Source organism: Microcaecilia unicolor, chromosome 7 (assembly GCF_901765095.1).
Source record: "Microcaecilia unicolor chromosome 7, aMicUni1.1, whole genome shotgun sequence".
Taxonomy (NCBI): domain Eukaryota; kingdom Metazoa; phylum Chordata; class Amphibia; order Gymnophiona; family Siphonopidae; genus Microcaecilia; species Microcaecilia unicolor.
This window is the reverse complement of record NC_044037.1, coordinates 172,888,099-172,907,820: the sequence shown is the minus strand read 5'-3', so window position 1 is coordinate 172,907,820 and position 19,722 is coordinate 172,888,099. Positions and strand designations below refer to the sequence as shown.

The 19,722-nt window shown below is 44.1% G+C and overlaps 1 protein-coding gene across 1 annotated transcript in view; it reads left to right on the top strand.

The window, feature by feature from the left end:
- The first annotated feature begins 9,022 nt into the window (after nucleotides 1-9,022).
- Nucleotides 9,023-19,722, top strand: part of FAM117B (family with sequence similarity 117 member B) — a 262,157-nt gene continuing 251,457 nt past the window's right edge. Inside the window, exon 1 of the mRNA XM_030210480.1 lies at nucleotides 9,023-10,141. Within this exon, the coding sequence (XP_030066340.1) occupies nucleotides 9,316-10,141 (826 nt within the window). The 5' untranslated portion in view covers nucleotides 9,023-9,315. The remainder of the gene's footprint in view (nucleotides 10,142-19,722) is intronic.

Genomic DNA, 19,722 nt, shown 5'->3' with positions numbered 1-19,722 from the left:
AACCACCAGATGCTTCACCCTTATCTGTCATTTTCATCCAAGCGTACACGAAAAACCACTTACAGTCTTTTAATCCCGTTGGAATTTAACTTTAGTGGCCCAAAGTCCTTGCTTATATTTATCTATCTTTAGATTTAATTCCTCTAAAGAATTATCAAAATTTTGTAAAGTACGTATTTCCTTTTTCTTCTCCTCAAGCTTAGGAACTCATTTATTTATTTGTTGCATTTGTATCCCACATTTTCCCACTTATTTGCAGGCTCAGTGTGGCTTACATTATGCCATAGTGGCGATCGCCATTTCCGGGATGAGAAATACAAAGTGGTATTGCATTAAACTTCATACATGATAGAGTAAATTATAGAGTAAATTAAGCAGTCAAGTATAGAGAGTTCGTTTCCGGCATGAGAGATAGAGTGGTGGTGTGTTAAGAGTTCATTAGTGACAGAGTGAATGAAGCAGTCAAGTGTAAAGAATTCGGTTTTTGTCTGATTTTGGTGGCGTTTCGTTGTCATGGTGGTATGCCTTTTTGAACAGGTTGTTTTTTTTTGTTAGGTCGTGCATTGTTTTTATGACGTTTGGCAGTGCATTCCATAGTTGCGTGCTTATGTAGGAGAAGCTGGATGCATATGTTGATTTATATTTAAGTCCTTTGCAACTGGGGTAGTGGAGATTCAAGAATGAGCGTGCTGACTTTTTTGTGTTCCTGGTTGGTAAGACTATTAGGTCTGACATATAAACCGGGGCCTCGCCATGAATGATTTTATGGACCAGGGTGCAGATTTTGAACGCAGTTCATTCTTTTAGTGGGAGCCAGGGGTTTGGCGCTTTCGTATTTCGTTCTTCCAAATATGTGTCTGGCTGCTGTGTTTTGGGCAGTTTGGAGTTCCTTTATGATTTGTTCTTTGCATCCAGCATAGATGGCATTGCAGCAATCTAGGTGGCTTAGCACCATTGATTGTACCAGGCTGCGGAATATTTCCCTTGGGAAGAAAGGTTTTACTCTTTTGAGTTTCCACATTGAGTGGAACATTTTCTTTGTTGTATTTTTCGCATGGCTTTCTAGTGTGAGATTTCTGTAAATTGTAACTCCGAGAATTTTCAGGCTGTCCGAAACAGGAAGTGTGTAGTTTGGGGTGTTTATAGTGGTAGGTTTGTTCGTGTTATATTGTGATGAGAGGATGAGACATTGTGTTTTTTCTGCGTTGAGCTTTAGTTGGAATGCATCCGCCCATTAATTCATTATTTGGAGGCTATGTTTGATTTCATTTGTGATTTCTGTTAGATCATGTTTGAATGGGATGTAGATCATGACACTGTCTGTGTAGATGTAAGGATTAAGGCTTTGGTTGGATAACGATTTGGTTAGGAGTGTCATCATTAGGTTGAAAAGGGTTGGTGAGAGCGGTGATCCTTGGGGTACTCCACATTCTGGTTTCCATGGTGATGATGTATTCGAATTTGATATCACTTGATATGTTCTTGCGGTTAGGAAGTCATTGATCCAACTAAGTATGCTTCCTCCAATCTTGAAGTATTCTAGGATGTTCAGTTATATTTTATGGTTGACCATGTCGAATTGTAGGAGAAGTACACTATTGCCAGTTGCAATTGTTTGTTTGAATTTGGTTAGGAGAGTGATTAGTACAGTTTCGGTGCTGTGGTTGGATCGAAATCCTGATTGTGAGTCATATAGTATTGAGAATTTGTTCAAGTAGTCGGTAAGTTGCTTGGTTACCATACTTTCCATTAGTTTGACTGCCAGGGGGATGGATGCTACCGGGCGGTAGTTGGTTATGTCATTTGCTTTTTTCTTTGAATCTTTAGGTATTGGGGTGAGTATTATATTTCCTTTATCCTTAGGGAAGAGGCCGTGTTGTAACATGTAATTTATGTGTGACGTGAGGTCTGTTATGAAGTGTTGAGGTGCGGATTTTATTAGGTTGTTGGGACATATATCCAGTTTGCAATGGGATTTGGCGAATCTGTTGATTGTTTGGGTGATGGTTTCACCTTGTCCAGATTCGGTCTGCTGGGTATTCATTGGGGGTTGGGTCCAGACAGTCAATTAATTTTTTGTGGTCGGTGGTATTAAGTAGTAATGTGATTCGTAGTTTTATGATTTTCTCATTGAAGTATTTAGCAAGGTTGTCTGCTAATGGGGTGTCTGTGTTGGTTGTGGTAACCGGTGTGGTGTCTAGTAGTTCGTTCACGAGTTGGAAAAGTTTATGCGTGTCTTTGTAGTTTGGCCCTATTTTGGTTTTGTAGTATGACACAGCAGCCAGACTTATATTTGGAAAAATTAGATTTGAAAGCGCCAAACCCCTACGAGAAAAACTGCACTGGCTCCCAATCAAAGAACGAATTGCGTTCAAAATCTGTACCCTGGTTCATAAAATTATTCATGGCAGACCTCATAGACTTACCAGCTAGAAACACGAAAAGTTCAGCATGCACATACCTAAATCTCCATTATCCAAGCTGCAAAGGTATAAAATATAAATCAACATACGCATCTAGCTTCTCCTACATAAGCGCGCAACTATGGAACGCATTACCAAATGTCCTGAAAACATTGCGTGACCCAACAAGCGTCCGGAAATCATTAAAAACCAACCTGTTCAAGAAGGCATACCCTAATGATCCAACTTAAACACCTGAACCCTGCTACACAATGAAACTAATACTAGAACTGGCCAAAACTTATCTCTTCTTCCTTGATTACCTAATGTCTTCACACTCGTGAACTTTAACACACTGCCACTCTGTATCTGTCATACTGGAATTGGCGATCGCCATCACGGTACTATGTAAGCCACATTGAGCCTGCAAATAGGTGGGAAAATGTGGGATACAAATGCAACAAATAAATAAAGAAATAGTTTGAATACAAAGCAATATGAAATACAAGGAGCACTGATCAAGAATGCTATTCCATTTAGCCACAAAGTTAACATCCTCTGGGTATAATTTAGGACTAAGGTAACTCCTTAGTCCCCGTGGCATAATTTCTTTCTTGCAGTACTCAGCCAAGAACACACTATGCATCGTCAATTTAGCTAGATCTTTAGAACATTCCAATAATTTATTCCATTCTGTGTTATCATTGATCTCAAAATTGGTCTGTAAAGAAGCCACACCTTGTACAATTTCTACATGTTGGTCCAATGAAAATCGAAAGCCACACTGCCAATTTTGGCCCATCTTAATCCCAACAGTTTCAAATCAGAAAAAAATAAACAATGGGTAGCAAACTTTCAAAATATCCTCAAAAAGCAGTTTGCTAATAAAATGGGGGGGGGGGGGGGGGGGGGCGGGAGCTACAAAAATCTAAAACATTTAAATAAAAAACAGGCCTTAAAGCTCAAAGAGAATCAGTCTGACCAAATGTGTCAATTTTCCTAAAAGGAATTTCCAGATATTATCTTTGGCCTCAATAAATCATCAAACTCCAGAAAAATGAGAGCCACAAAAAAAAAAAAACTCCCAAAAATGGAGAAAAAAAGTTGCTCATCAAAAATCCGGAGAAAACAAAAGCCAAAACTCACACAGTCATCATAAAAATAAAATAAAAAATAAATTCCCACATCAAATTCCCTTTAGTCCAAAAAATGCTGCTGGTAATTCATGAATTATATCAAAATACTGTCCCACAAATTCTTAGCTTGACTGAAGAGGCATCCAGTCTCCATACCAGATCATTTAAAACCACTACTACTTCAGTACATAAGAAAGCTCTCTTCTAGTGCTGTGATGTCCAAAATCTCAGCAAGGGCCACTTGTTTCGTGAACCTGCTGCTTCAGGAGGTGGAACCAAGATTTTAAAGATTGTCCAAAATGGCCACCGGCTTTTATAACAAACATCCATGAGAACAATCAGTCACAAGATTAGCCAGTTCTTAAAGGTGTAGTATTAATAAAAAGCTTGCCACTCCACAGCCATATTGAAATCTATAGGTTCAACAGTGTTAAGAGAAAGATCCAGCATTGCTCTTGCTGTACGAGTATTTTTTTATTTATTGTAGAAACATATCTCTGAAGGTTACAAAACAGATCTCGAAAAGATCTACACATACGCTTCCTTTGTTATTTTTCACAAACTGTAACACCATTTCATCATTTTTCAGAGGGGTCCTCAGAATATAATTGTAAAATATTTTCAAAAGACAAGTCTTTACAACAGTGGTGTAAGAAAAACACGCAGTGGTAACCACAGGTAGAGAGTGTTGTAACTGTCTGTTGTGGTACATGGTAATTTCACAGTGCTTCTGTAAAAAAAATCCGTAATAGTTTATAGTTTATTATGACTTGCTAGACCACTCTAGCTGCCAGACAGTGCAGAGCGGTGTACAGACTAAAAATTAAAAGAAAAGAAAAGAAAAGGAACTCATTTTAAACTGAAATGTTAAACAGTCACGCCATGACAAATAAGAGGGGGGGGGGGGGGGGACAGATAAGTAAAAAGTCCCTCAAATGCTTGTTTTAAAAGCCAGGTCTTTAGAGAAATCTTTAAAATTTTTAAAAGAAGATTCAGAGCAGAGAGGAAGGGGGAGGCTGTTCCAAATGTGGGTGAGGGGAGGGGTGAGAAAGAAAAATGCACTGTGCCTAGTAGATTCATATTGTGCTGCTTTGTGACTAGGAAGGACCAAGCGATGGTCATTTAAAGAACAAAGAATTTGAGAGGGAGAGTAAGGGATAGTGAGGCAGGAAACAATAAACTATCAGGGGGATGACCGTAAGAATAAAAAACCACAATACCATTCTGACTCAGATGGCTAACCAGTGCTCGCTGAGTAGATTGTGTGGGTGGCTATATACCACTAAAGCTACTACTACTTCTACTTATCATTTCTATAGCGCTACTAGACGTACGCAGCGCTGTACACTTGAACATGAAGAGACACTCCCTGTGCGACAGAGCTTACAATCTAATTAGGACAAACAAAAGATAAGGGAATATTAAGTGAGGATGATAAAATAAGGGTTCTGAACAAGTGAATAAGGGTTAGGAGTTAAAAGCAGCATCAAAAAGGTGGGCTTTTAGCTTAGATTTGAAGATGGCCAGAGCTGGAGCTTGACGTACCGGCTCAGGAAGTCTATTCCAGGCATATGGTGCAGCAAGATAAAAGGAATGGAGTCTGGAGTTAGCGGTGGAGAAGGGTGCAGATAAGAGAGATTTACCCAGTGAGCGGAGTTCCCGGGGAGGTACTGAGGAGCTGCAGAGTGAATGCACGTATAGGTCAATAAGAGGAGTTTGAAACTGTATGCGGAAACGGATAGGAAGCCAGTGAAGTGACTTGAGGAGAGGGCTAATATGAGCATAATGACACTGGCAGAATATTAGTCGTGCAGCAGAATTTTGAACAGATTGAAGAGGAGAGAGATGGCTAAGTGGATGACCTGTGAGAAGCAAGCTGCACTAGTCTAAGCGAGGTGATAGGAGTGTGGATGAGGGTTCTGGTAGTGTGCTCAGAAAGGGAAAGGGCAAATTTTGGTGATGATATAGAGAAAGAAACGACAGGTTTTAGGGTCATTCCATGCCAAGTGGTGTAAACCTTCCCACCATCATGTCTCCAATTTTGTTCAAATTTTATCTGTTGCATGAGTCAGGTGGTTAAACGAAGTTTCTCAAATTTGAGGTCTCTAACTGCAATAGTTGCAGATCTAGACCCCCTTTTCTGAAAGGTTGTCAGTCCATGAGCGCGCGACATATACCAAAATGCCATTTTTGGGGTCTAATAAATCCAAACACATTTATAAGAATGGCTAAAAAATTTAAATCCTGTACAGTTTTTGATGCTAATTCCAAAGAAATACATTTTAACATTATGGATGCAAAATCCAGTCAAACAAGTTGACTCAAAGTGTACATCAAAATTGGTCACGACTCATCAGAACATATTTGGACCAATATTCAGACCGCAAACACTTCCATGCAAACAAAGATACGGACTTGAAATTTTGAACAAGCATTATGCTACATAATACTGCCAGATTTGCAACTAACCAGCATCTATAATCGCCCCGCAGGATCTCTTCAAAGTTGGCACTGTCAGCGCAAATGGTAAAATGTACCAAAGTTCACAAGCCAATTATTAAAAAAGAGTCTGCCTGAATCAGCTTGTGAACAGTATCATCTGGGTGGCATTGCAAAACAAAAACCGTAATCAGTATTGTACAGCACAATTTTCTCTTTCAGATGATTATGTCCAGCACAAGCATAATGCTTGTTCAAAATTTCAAGTCCGTATCTTTGTTTGCATGGAAGTTGTTGTGGTCTGAATATTGGTCCAAATATGTTCCGATGAGTCGTGACCAATTTTGATGCACACTTTGAGTCAACTTTGACTGGATTTTGCATCCATAATGTTAAAATGTATTTCAACGGAATTAGCAATCAAAAACTGTACAGGATTTGAATTTTTTAGCCATTCTTATAGATGTGCTTGGATTTTATTAGACCCCAAAAATGGCATTTTGGTATATGTTGCGCGCTCATGGACTGACAACCTTTCAGAAAAGGGGGTCTAGATCTGCAACTATTGCAGTTAGAGACCTCAAATTTTGGGAAACTTCGTTTAACAGCTGACTCACGCAACAGATAAAATTTGAACAAAATTGGAGAACATGATGGTGGGAACTTTTTTAAATTTTAGACTACTTGGCATGGAATGACCCTTTAGCAGTCTGCTGAATATGTGCAGAGGAGAGGGAGGAGTCGAAGATGACTCCAAAGTTACGAGCTGATGAGACAGGAACGATGAGAGTGTTATCCACAGAAATAGAGAATGGGAGAGGAGGAGAGGAGAGGTTGGTTTAGGGGGAAAGATAAGAAGCTCAGTCTTGGTCATGTTTAATTTCAGATGGCGATGACATCCAGGCAGCAATGTCAGACAGTCAGGCTGATACTTTGGCCTGGATTTTGGCTGAGATTTCTGGTGTGGAGAGGTAGATCTGGGAGTCATCAACTTAACGATGATGCTGAAAACCATGGGATGAGATCAGAGTACCAAGAGAAGAAGTATAGCTGGAGAAAAGAAGAGATCCCAGGACAGATCCCTGAGGTACACCAACTGACAGTGGGATAGAAGTATAGGAGGATCCACTAGACTGTATCTGCAGCAAGTGCATACCGAGTAACCAACTACTGGGTAAAATATCTAAAAATTATTCTGCGGTGTACAGGTTCTCCTTCAGCAAACAATAGATCTGTACAGTGTTCATTGTTTACAGGTAGTCAAACAGTACTTTCCTTCACTGGTTGATCTGTATTATGCTGTCAAACACTCCGTAGAAGATCATGTTTATGGTATGGGGCAAATCATTCACAAAGCGGATGTCTATGCACACAAATAAAGTAGTAGCGATCTGAGCATTCCTGATCAGGTGACACATCAAAAGCCAGCAAAGTGTAATCTCTGTAAAACTCCATATGGTTGATCATCAACATGCTATCTTTCACAAGTTTACCAGTTGCTTGTACCAGCTGCATCTATTCTCTCATGCAGTGCAAACCAAACCAAGAGTAGAAGACGACAAATGTCAAGATGTGTGCCTTTAACATGTAAAGAACATGTAGATACAAGTCCCAGGCAGAGAAACTCAACACAGGCTGTTTTTCGGCCGGACAGCCTTCATCAGGAGAATCTTGGTACATAACAGAAAAAAACACATATTTTCATGTGATCACAGTAATCTCTCCACAAAGCGTTTTCAGCTTTGGTTCATATTTCTTGTTTTTGGGTTCACGTTTTCTTCTCTTTCTTTTCTAATGCAAATACTTATGTATTTATTTTATATTTATTGTTATGTCTTTTGTTTTTATATAATTTGGAAGTAGAAGGAAGCCCATTTAAGCCCCTAACCACTAGTTGTGAGAGATGAATGTGTGCAAGTCAGAGCAAACCCAAAAGTGAAAGCACACATTTGGTGCCTATTTCCTGCGTTTAAATATAAGTGTTCCAAGTTTAAAAAAAAAAAAAATTAAAACGCTTATATTTAAGGTGCAGAAAACAGACGCTGATGTGTGCTTCACGGTCGGATTTTTGCCAGGCGCATGCGCAAAGGAGTTGAGTTTACAGCAAAAACTCTCCTGTGCATGAACTACTACATTGGAGCCGACTCTGTGGGTGCTTGAGCACCCCCAATATTGAGAAAAGTCCTTGTATGTGTCCAGGGAGGGGTTATATTCATTGGGCTTAGCACCCCCAATATTTTGAAAAGTTGGCTCCTATGACTACTACTACTACTTAACACACGTTTCCCCCTCCCCTGCTTTTGCTTTTACAGCAAACCTATAATTTGAATATAATTTCCTTTGAGCACTGACGAGCTAGGTTTCTGTGCTGTTCCAGCGGTATGGTTTCTGCACTGTTAGCTTACCACGGGAGTTCTGAACATCGTCCTGTGTCATTGCTAGTCCCGGGAAAGCTGCCAGTTCTGGCCCCTATTTTCAGTTTTTGTGATGTTTAAGCTAGCGCTGTTGCAGGAAAAAGTTCTCTCCACAGCTAGAGGTTGCAGTTCTAGGTCTCCAAGAACCTATCTCTGGACTAGAGCTTCCAAGTGATTTCGCTCCGTCTGCTGGTACAGAGCTACAACCCCATCTGGGTGCATACAACATGGCTAGAATGCTTGAAAGGGATTAAGAAATATATATAACATAAATAAATAAATATCATATTTGTAAGGAACAGAAGTAACCACAAGGTGGTTTAGAAAACCAACAGTACACTATCTGAAGGAAATAAGTTGTGCATATAGATATTTATAGTTGATAGTATCATCACTCGAGCTCACCACTCTACTACTACTACTATTTAACATTTCTAGAGCGCTACAAAGTGTACGCAGCGCTGTACAAACACAGAAGAAAGACAGTCCCTGCTCAAAGAGCTTACAATCTAATAGACAAAAAGTAAAGCATTTAAATTTAAAATATTTAAGCAGTCAAGCACAAGAGAACAGTCACAGAAGGACAGAAGATGTTGAAGGGTGGTCAGTGTGATTAGGTGTAACTCCCCTCCCTTACACTTAATTCCGTCTTTGTTTTTAGTAGTAAAGTTGAAAAAAGAGTAGTTACTCTCCCTAGATTGTCTCTGCAAGGTGATATGTTGCCTCCAAGTTGCATGCATGCTGGAGGCCTTTTTTTCTGTGCTCGGATACCTACTGTCGCTTTAAGAACTTCCCCCTCTCCGACAGAGCCCAGTTAGGTCCAACTGTAAGCCCATAGGCACGGACGCTGCTATAGAGGGTTCTGACGTAACACCAAGAGAGGCCTTCGGAGGATTTACGACCCGGGCACTCGCACTATTGTTGATGAGCGGAACTGGTGGATGGCAGAGACCAGAAGCACCACTCACCGGGAACGGGTCCACGAAGTTCGAGTGTGGGTTGGAACGCTGCCTGCGCTCTCATATCTCAGGTGGTAATTCGCGTGTGTTGCCACCACTGGGGGCGGGGACCTCTTGGGCCGCAGCCCCTCTGGTCATTTGGCACGGAAGAAAAGCAAAGATGTCCCAACGAATGAGAAAGAATGGGTCACCGACTCCAGCCACGGGTACCCTCGGAGTCAGTGGCCCTGGGGCGGGAGGCGGTGGAGCCGCGGCAGTGGGGGCTGGTAGCCGCTTGCAGCCCATGAGGGCGACGGTGCCGTTTCAGCTCAAACAGCAGCAGCAACAACAATACGCCAACCTCGCGCGTCTCAATAGCGGTGGTTCCTCAATCGTTGCAGCGTCCGCGGGCGCCGCGCGTGTCTCCTCGCGCTGCACCAGCCCGACACGCAGCAGCTCTGCTAACGGCAGCGCGCAGCCGCAGTCCGCTACTTCTTCCTCGCGCGGCAGCCCCACGGTGGGTACGCAGACAGACACAGCGCCCCCAGCTCGCGGCAGCCCCACGCGCGGCTGTAGTGGGGCGCGTGGCAGTCCTCCGCGCGTGCAGCAGTACCACCAGCACCACCTTCTTCTTCCTCATCAGCCCGCAGTGGGCAATGTTTCCTCGCCGTGCTCCTCTCCCGTTCCTTTGTGGGCTGTGGAGGGTGCCGCTCCCCCTTCCAGCGGTACGGTGAGAACATGGCACCAGCGGAGGTCTCCAGAGCACCGGAGTTCACCCGAGAGGAAGAGCCCCAGTTCTCCAGTCTGCAGAGGTATTCTAATAACGTGTTATATATTCTTTGCTCTCTTTGTGCACACCCAGACTTACAGCAACATGTGCCCCGACTTGTTTCTTTGCTGCCAAGTTATAGGCTAGTTTTTGCAGCATATAAAAGAGAACCTTTCTCGCTGCACTTTTTTTTCCTTTAAAGTTTCAAAAGTTCCCCGTGTTGGCAATAATATAAATTGTCGTTGGTAGTTAGTGTTTTCGTTGTTTTAATATGGCTTGTATTAAAATACCCAGTTTCTCTGGTTCTGGTGAAGCAGTCATGTTTGTCATAGTCTTATAATTGACATCATCTTTAATAGTATCTGGTTAAACATGAAGCAGTGCTTTTGTTTTCTGTTCAAATGGAAGTTGAGCAGTGCTTTGCTGTAACTGGCCAAGTTATGATGATTCTGAATGAAGAAAGGTAAAAAATATCAGCTGAGTTCATCTAATGTGTAAGATCATTAATAAGGTTACCCATACATTGATCAATCAGCGCTGTTGGGGGGAGCACCTGATTTCTGCGTATCAGTATGAGAGTAGTTTAGAATAAGTTGAAAAAACTACAATTTTATGGGCTGATGATCAGAAGCAAATGCAGGTGCTAGAGGCTCTTAGCGCCATACTAGTGACTGCGTTTGAAACTGCCCCATGATCAGAGCCCCCGAGCATGTGAAACAACGCACTTGCGGGCTCTGAATGCAACTAGCATGTAAATGCATTCAAAACGGGGCTCTTAGTACAAGTAGCATGCAAATGCATGCTAAATGAATTCCTCCCCAATGATCAGCGAGCAGCGCGCCATTCCTCCCCACTGATCAGCGAGCAGCGCGCCAAATATTGGCACGCTGTCTGTGGACAAACCTTACACCAGCTCCGGCGTTAAGTTTGCAGACCATTGGGGAGGAATGGTGAGCCCTGTCCCGCATGTATTTGCATGCTAGCAGGCCACCCATTCCCCCCAATGTAAGATCCCCCCCCCCCCCAGTGTCACAGGGGCTGGCAGTCCCCCTGACCCCCTTGACACAAGTTTAGGGGGGTCCGGAGATCCGGTGGGTCTCCAGCCCCCTAACCCCCCCTAGTTTCCGCCCAGATAGAGCCCTGAAGGCCCAGTGGGCTGTGAGTCAACCCATCTCCCTCGACCTGGTGGTCCAGCGGCTCTCTTCCCCCCCTCCTACCTTCTTTGGAGGAGGGAGGTGGCTTATTTGGTATGAAGCCCTTCCCAGCGCATCCCAGGATTTTCAAGGTGGCAATGGTGGTGCCAACGGTGGCCTCCCTCCTCCAATGAAGGTGGGGGGGGGGGGAAGAGGGCCACTAGACCATCAGGCGGGGGGGGGGGGGGGGTTGACTAACGGCCCACTGGGCTTCCAGGGCTCTATTTGAGGGGATGATGGGGGGGTTAAGGGAGCTTGAGACCCACTGGATCAACATCCCGGGGGGGGGGGGGGCGGTGAGTTGCAGCCCACTGGGCCTCCAGGACTCTATTTGAGGGGATCCTAGGGGGGCTGGAGACCCATCGGATCTCCAGCCCCCATGTCGCTTGGCTCAGGGTGGGGGGTTCTAGGCCACCAGGGCCATGCTGTTTGGGGTCTGGTGGTCTCATGGACCTCCAGCCCCTGTGTTTGACAGGTCTGGGCTTTTGACAGACCAGACCTGTCAAACAAGTGCGGGAAGATTATGCCTGAGCGCATACTCAGGCACAACCCTCCCACACTACCCTATGATCATAGATAATAGTGTGCTTAAATTTGCATGCTATTATCTCTGATCATGGGGGCGGTAAAGCCCCACTCTGTTCCAGCGCTGTTTTTAGAGCGCTGTTTGGAATAGCGCTTGGCTTTCTATCAGCTGCCCATTAGTGACACAGGGAGTAAACCATTTATGCTCTTGAATTGTTTAAGATTGTTTTCTTGAAGTATGTATTCATGGGAGTGGATAGCAGTGCTTTACTCCATAAAAGCTGCAGTGATTTAGTAGTTTTGTTGGCTTATAATCAAGACGTGATAAAGTAGGGTGGATATTCACTCCTGTAAACTCATACTACTTGGTCCCAGATTCACTAAACCTAACGAGCCAGCAATGTGGTTTTAAACTAGTTCTAGCCAGTTTAGCGAGCAGTAGTAAAACGAGACATGCACAGAAGGGTTCTCAGAGCCATTTTCCTGTCATGGTAGCAGGCAACAAAATGGAATGTAAAGCTATTATAATGAGCTAAATACCATTATGTGCATGCAGTTAAATGCACAGCTGTTTTCCGACCCTATGCACAAAAGCAGTCCGTACCTTTAACGTGGAAAATCTAACAGGAGGTCTGCAGCTCTCATTAATGGGCTGCTGTGAGCTACAGACCATCTTTTGCTGGTGCAAGGAAGCAGATCTTCCTGGGTTTCTCCTCCACTGGAGCTTGAAAGAGCAGATTTTTCTTTTAGGCAAAGGATGTGGGGGATGAACAACGCAATTGAAGAAATTTCAACCAGCTGTGTGGAGATTCCTGTCTGCTCCATCCTCTTTCCTGGATCTCTCTCTCCCCTTCTTTGTAAGGGAAGCTGTGTTAGCTGGAGCTGACATTTAGAACAAGTGAAAATGGATCTGCAGTTCCGCTGGAGCCAGCTGGTCTCTCTCAACCAATCACTGTTTAGGTGACACCAGTGTCAGCTAAACGCACTGTGATTGCCAGGCAGGATCAAGGAAAACAAACAAAAAAAGGCTGTAGACGGCTGTCATACGTGCAGTTTGCCTGCCTGTATGAAGCCATCTGGTATGCGTAGAACAGCCACACTTAACGCTTGGCTGCTCTGCACATGCTCAGCCTGACCGACTGCTGGAAGAAATTGCATGCAAATGATTTAACAGAGAGCAGCTCATTTGCATGCGATTTCCTTCATGCACACCCACTGTTTCAAAGTCGGTAAGCAGCAACCGGGGATTGGTAAGGGAAGGGCTTTTAGCGTGGAGTTAGTGCATCTGGACTTAAGGTCAAAATGGTAGAGACTGTTTATAAAGAACAAAAGTACAGAACATATTCAAAAGCATGGATTAATGAGACAAAGCCAACATGGATTTAGCGAAGGGGAAAACTTGCCTCACCAATCTATTACATTTCTTTGAAGGGTGAACAAACATGTGGATAAACGTGAGCCCGTTGATATTGTGTATCTGGATTTTCAAAAGGCATTTGACAAAGCATCTCAAACTCCAGAGGAAATTGGAGAGTCATGAGATAGGAGGTAGTGTTCTATCGTGGATTAAAATCTGGTTAAAAGATAGAAAACAGTAGGGTTAAATGGTCAGTATTCTCAATGGAGAAGGGTAGATAGTGGGGTCCCCAGGGGTCTGTGCTGGTACAGCTGCTTTTTAATATATTTATAAATGATCTAGAGATGGGAGTAACCAGTCAGATATTAAATTTGCTGACAACACAAAGTTTATTCAAAGTTGTCAAATCGCAAGAGAATTGTGAACAATTTACAAGAGGACCTTATGGGACATGGGAGACTGGGCATCTAAATGGCAGACGACGTTAATGTGAGCAAGTGCAACTATAGCTACGTAATTCACGGTTCCATATTAGAAGTCACTGGCCAGGAAAGGGATCTAGGGTCATCCTTGATGATACGTTGAAACCCTCTGCTCAGTGTGAGTTGGTAGCTAAGAAAGCAAATAGAATGTTAGGTGTTATAGGAAGGGAATGGAAAACAAAAATGAGTATGTTATAATTCCTTTGTATTGCTCCATGGTGTGACTGCACCTCGAATATTGTGTTCAGTTCTATTCACCGCATCTCAAAAAAATATATAGTGGAATTAGAAAAGGTATAGAGAAGAGTAAGGAAAATGATAAAGGGGGTGGGATGACTTCCCTATGAGGAAAGGCTAAAGCAGCTAGGGCTCTTCAGCTTGGAGAAAAGACGGCTGAGGGGAAATATAGAGTGGAACAGGTAGACATGAATCGCTTGTTTACTGTTTCCAAAAATACTAGGACTAGGGGGTATGCAATAAAGCTACAAAGTAGTAAATTTAAAACTAATGATATAAATTTTTTCTTCACTCAACGTGTAATTAAACGCTGGAATTCTTTGCCAGAGAATGTAGTAAAGCAGTTAGCTTAGAGGAGTTTAAAAGAAGGTTTGGATAGCTTCCTAATAGAAAAGTCCATAAGAATCCACTGCTTACTTCTAGGATAAGCAGCATAAATGTATTGTACTGTTTTGGGATCTTACCAGGTACTTGTAATGTGGATTGGCCACTGTTGGAAACAGGATGCTGGGCTTGATGGACCTTCGGTCTGTCCCAGTATGGCAATTATGTTCTTAGTGCTATTGGTGTGTATCATCGCCAAGTAGAAGGTGAACCTGTCTCTGCTTAGCGTTTAGTTTGCATTATGCAGGAGCTTGTTTCTGTTGAAGCCTACCATCAAGCCTCCTGCAGTGTCATGGGACCTGAACTTTAACCCAGCTAATGAAATCTCCTTTTAAGTGGCTAGATATCTGTAACCTGAGGTGCCTGACCTGGAAGGTTCTTATTTTGGTGATGGTCAGGGAGCTTCAGGACCTAGAATGTTATCCATCTTACACAGTTTTACAACAATAAAGTGGTCCTGCACACCCATCCTAAATTCGTTCCAAAAAATGGTAGTGTTGGAGTCTTATCTTAAACAATCAGTTGTTCTACCAACATTTTTTTCAAAGCCCTCATATCCATAAAGGTGAAAGCGCACTGTACACTTTGAACTTCAGAAAGCTTTGGCTTTTTATGGAGCTGCTTAAGGTCCATGGTAAGTACACCCAGTTTTTTTTTCTTTTGACCCAAAAAGGATGGGGGCTGCCATTGGCAAACAGTCTTCCTAAATAACTAGCAGACTGCGTTTCCTTCACTTATGTCCAGGTCGGGCTGTCTTTGGAGGGTCAAGTCACAGCTTGTAATGTTAAAGCTATGGCTCCTTTGGTAGCTCACTTGAGGAAATTTCCAGAGCTGCAACATTTTCTTTAGTCCACACATTCACAACCCATTATTGTTTGGAACTAGATTGTGATGTGACAGCTTGTCCAGATATTCCTTTGCAATCTCTTTGGGATCTAGAATCAAACCGCTATTAGGTGCATTTATTGTCTGTTTCAGACTTCTTTCCAAAGAAATGTTACTAGTTCTTGTTTGCTTGTTACTAGAGAATGACACGTGAACAAAATTTGTCCCCGTCCCCGTGGGTTCTGTCTCCGTCCCCACACCATCCCCGCTGGTTCTGTCCCTATCCCTGCAGGCTCTGTTCTCATCTGCAGAAGCCTCAAACACTTTCGATTTTATATTTAAATCTTTTTATCCTATATAATAATTCTCACCTCCAACGTTCTGTCTTGCTGCCTGTGTACATGGCTGAGTTTGGTCTGCTAGGCTCCGAAGCCCTGGCTGACATCACTGGACCCATTATGGCGCAAACCCCCTAACAGCTGATCCACTCTCCCCCCCAACGAGTTCCAGACCCCAACTCCCTCTGATTTCCAGACCCCCCTGCCGTGACCCTCTTGAGCCCCCCTTCCCGCCGCCAACCCTCCCCCGCTGCCATTGCATACCTGTGCTGGCGGGGGACCCCAACCCCCGTCAGCTGAAGTCCTCGGCTGCGCGGCGTGGATGAATGATCCGATCAAGTTTGATTGTGTTTGTGTGCGTGTGTCTGACGTCAGACGCATGCACACAGATTCAAACTTGATCAGATCATTCGTCCACGCCGCGCGGCCAAGAAGAGGACCGGCTGGCGGGGGTTGGGGTCCCCCACCAGCACAGGTACGCGACGGTGGTGGGGGAGGGTTGGCGGCGGGAAGGGGGGCTAGAGGGGGTCGCAGTGGGGGGGTCAGGAACTCGGAGGGGGGTCTAGAAATCAGAGGGAGGGGGTCTGCAAATTGGAGGGAGGCAGGGAGGTGGGGTCTGGAACTCGGAGGGAAGGTCTGGAACTAGAGGGAGGGAGGAAGGGAGGGGGGTCTGGAACTCAGGGGGGAGGGAGGGGGGTCTGGAACTCGGAGAAGGGGACGAGAGGGGAGGAGGGGGGAAATGCACCACCTGTACAAAAACTTAAAAAAAAAACGGGGGGACGACCTTGGAACTCGGAGGAACAGAGGGAGGGAGGGGGGACAACGACCCTGGAACACGGAGGAAGGGGGGACACTGGAACTGGGAGGGAGGGGCCCCTGGCACACTCTCTCTCTCTCTCTCTCTCTCTCTCTCTCTCTCTCAGACACTCGCACACAGTCTCAATCTCTCTCTGTCACACACACACACTCGCACATTCACTCTCTCACACAGTCACTCTCACACACACTCAAACATACACACTCTGAGGAAAACCTTGCTAGCGCCCATTTCATTTGTGTCAGAAACAGGCCTTTTTTACTAGTTAAAGTATAAAAAGGAACACATTGAAAACAATATTAACTCCACCACCCTCTACCCTTCCATCCCCAACAATAGCTGAGTTCTACTAGCCCAAGGAATCCTAAACCACCCTGCTAAAATGTCGAGGGGTACAAAATACAACCCATTCTGTATGCTGTAGCAGGGGAGAAATATGCCCTATGAAGCACTGTTATGATTTTTTAATCTGTGGATGAATAAGAAGTCATCAACAATCTCAGGATTCAGTCTAGCTCTCCTGTCTTCCACAGTCCTTCCTGCAATAGAAAATGTATTTTCACAAGATGTGCTGGTAGCAGCAATGTACAGGATTCCCCATTCAAATTTTGCCAGTGTGGCTAGCATGTTTGCTTGTTTTTCCAAAAAATCAAAATATCTGCATCACTCAAACTTAACGGTTCAGTTCATTAACAGGCTTCAAAGTAGAGAATGAAACAGGGACAAAATTTGTCCCCATGCCCATGTCCCCGTGTCGTTCTCTACTTGTTACCAGGTTTCATTAATCCTTAATCCTTACTGTATATCCCTTCCTTTGTTGAAGGCAGTCTGTAGTGGGGAGTTTGGAGTTTCACTGGTAAAGCTATTATATCCTGCTTGTCCTTAGAGAAAACAAAATTATTTATCTGTAGCAGGTGCTCTGTGTGGACAGCAAGATAAATAGCCTTATATACCTTTCATCTTCCCCTGTTGGAGTTGGTTTCTGTCAGCTTAATTTGACTGGCCTAAGTCCTATGTGACAGTGGCAAATGGGTAGTAGACATGCATGCATGCACGGTACACTGTTCTAAAAAGTTGTAAACAAGGAGGAGAGCATTTCTGTCTGTGCTCTGTCAGGTGATGCCATCTACATGTATGGCTGTGGTATCCTACTGTCCTTGGAGAACCATCTGCTACAGGTAAGTAGCTTTGTTTTCTCAAGTTAGTTGCTAAATGTCTTGATTTCATGTAAACAGTATCGTTAGGTAGCTTCATTTTGGTTGTGAGCCCATTTTCACATATAAAGTAATGGAGGAAAAGTCACATAGAGGCATATTTTCAAAGCACTTAGCCTTCCAAAGTTCCATAGAAACCTATCGAACTTTGGAAGGCTAAGTGCTTTGAAATATGCCTCATAGTCTACTATTGAGACACATGCGGAAGCCACTGCTTGCCCTGGGATTGGTAGCATGAAATGTTGCTACTATTTGGGTTTCTGCCAGGTATTTTGTGACCTGGATTGGCCACTGTTGGAAACAGGACCATTGGTCTGACCCAGTATGACTATTCATATGTTCTTAGAATGTAGAGATGATTAGTGATCAATATTAAAACAAGGGGAAAAATTTAATGTAATAAAAAGGCAAGAGAAGAAATGGAAAATGAATTGTCTCTGGAATAGGGAGTTAGAATACGGATAAAGTGGAAAGGAGAAATGGATCAATCTGTTCAGAAAAATAGGATACTCAAAGGTAGAAAAAAATTATATTTTTCAAGCAAAAAAACGCCTGTTTTTGCAAAAATGAAACGAACCCTAGGAAGGCTCTCGTCTAAGCGATTTCTCGTCCCTCCCCTCTATGTCCGGTGACTCGCCCCAGCCCCCATCTCCCCCCCTTTTTAAGCACCTGAGTTCCAGTTCAACCGCAGCCTTCACCTGCCCGCCCTCTTCTTCCACAACAACCCTCCTTCCTTCCTGTCACCGTTCCTTTAAAACATTTATTTACCTGAAGTCGCAGCGGCATCAGTGAAAGCGGCAGGCTCGCCTCCAGCCTTCCCTTTCCTTCTCTCTGTGTTCCGCCCTCCTCTGATGTAATTTCCTCTTTCCGCGAGGGCGGACACAGAGGGAAGGGAAGGCTGGAGGCGAGCCGATTACATATACGTCATTTGCATACAGTTACGAAGCCAGCTAGCCAACCATCCAGGGAGGCAGATTGACCAATTATTATATTGAGATTTTTTTCACCTGATTAGAATATGCTGGCTTTGAGAACCTGTTTTCTTTGTATCTTAGTGTTTTGCTTAGTATAGAAGGAAATGCATTTTGTCCTATTTCATCAGTGTTTACTGCATGCAGAGCTTGGATTCTTTGGGTTTTCAGTTAGTCTTTATCTGCATTTTTTTCCATTTTCTACCTGTGTGATCAAGGTGATTTCATTCTACTAGCATTAACAGTTCAGTTTATTGTATTTTCTCAATAGAAGCTGTTGTAATGTTCAAGGGACCAGTGTAATACTTGTAATGCTTGTATGGGGTGAGAGGGGGTAGGAAAAATGACCTGCATTGCTGTACTTGCACTTTTTTTTTTTCTACACCAAGGCTCTCATTCCTTAGCTTCCCTCCGGACCGGCCCAGGATTGGACTGTTGGGCTGTGCGCTCCTTCCAGCAGGTGCAGACTGAGAAGTTCTGACTCTGGGAGCCAATAAGAGCCCTGGCCATGTGAACCTAGACTCAGTATTCTAAGTCTCCAGCAGGTGGAAGGAGGTGAGCCCTTAGTCTCCTCTCTGTTTTCTTTCTCTCTCTCTTTTTGTATTAAACCCCCCCCCCCCCCAAAAAAAAAAAACAAATACAACCTCTTCTGTGCACCGGGCTTCTCTTTATCTGAGGGGTGTTAAACTCAGGGGTACTGGGTCCCTCCCCCTCCTTCCTCCCATTGTGTGCTCCCACTGGTCTTGACTGCACCTTTTCAGCAGGGAAGAGCTGTACCTCTTCAGAGGAAGGGTGTTTCAGCTTGTGGAGAGGCAGCCACATTGTGTCTTAAAAAAAATAAATGCAGAGGGCAGGAGGCAGCTGTTTCTCCCCTTGGCCTGAATGAGTAGAGCAGCTTAGTCGTTGCCTCAGGCAGCCGCGCCGGCAGTGTCTTCCGAGGTACTGCGGTAGTGCAGCTCTTCTGTAGCAAAAAAACAAACCTGCAATGTCGTAAAAGCTGCAGCGGTGTTTGGTGTGTCTGGGGCGTGCAAGTACTGCACAGCGTTGGATTCAGCAGCGGTTCCTTCTGTTTCCTTCGGCGTCTTCTGTTCCCGTGGCAGGTCTGCCCAGTGCTCCTTCGGTGGGAAAAGCCGCTATTTTGGTGGGCTCTGCTTGCCTTGCAGTTCGAGACGGCCCGGCCTCATCTCAGATAGCGGAGAGCTCTGCTGTGGTTATGCCTCATGTTTTAGCACCTCAGGAGGGAGGTTTTCCCCCACAGTTTGTGTATGTATCAGGCTTTTC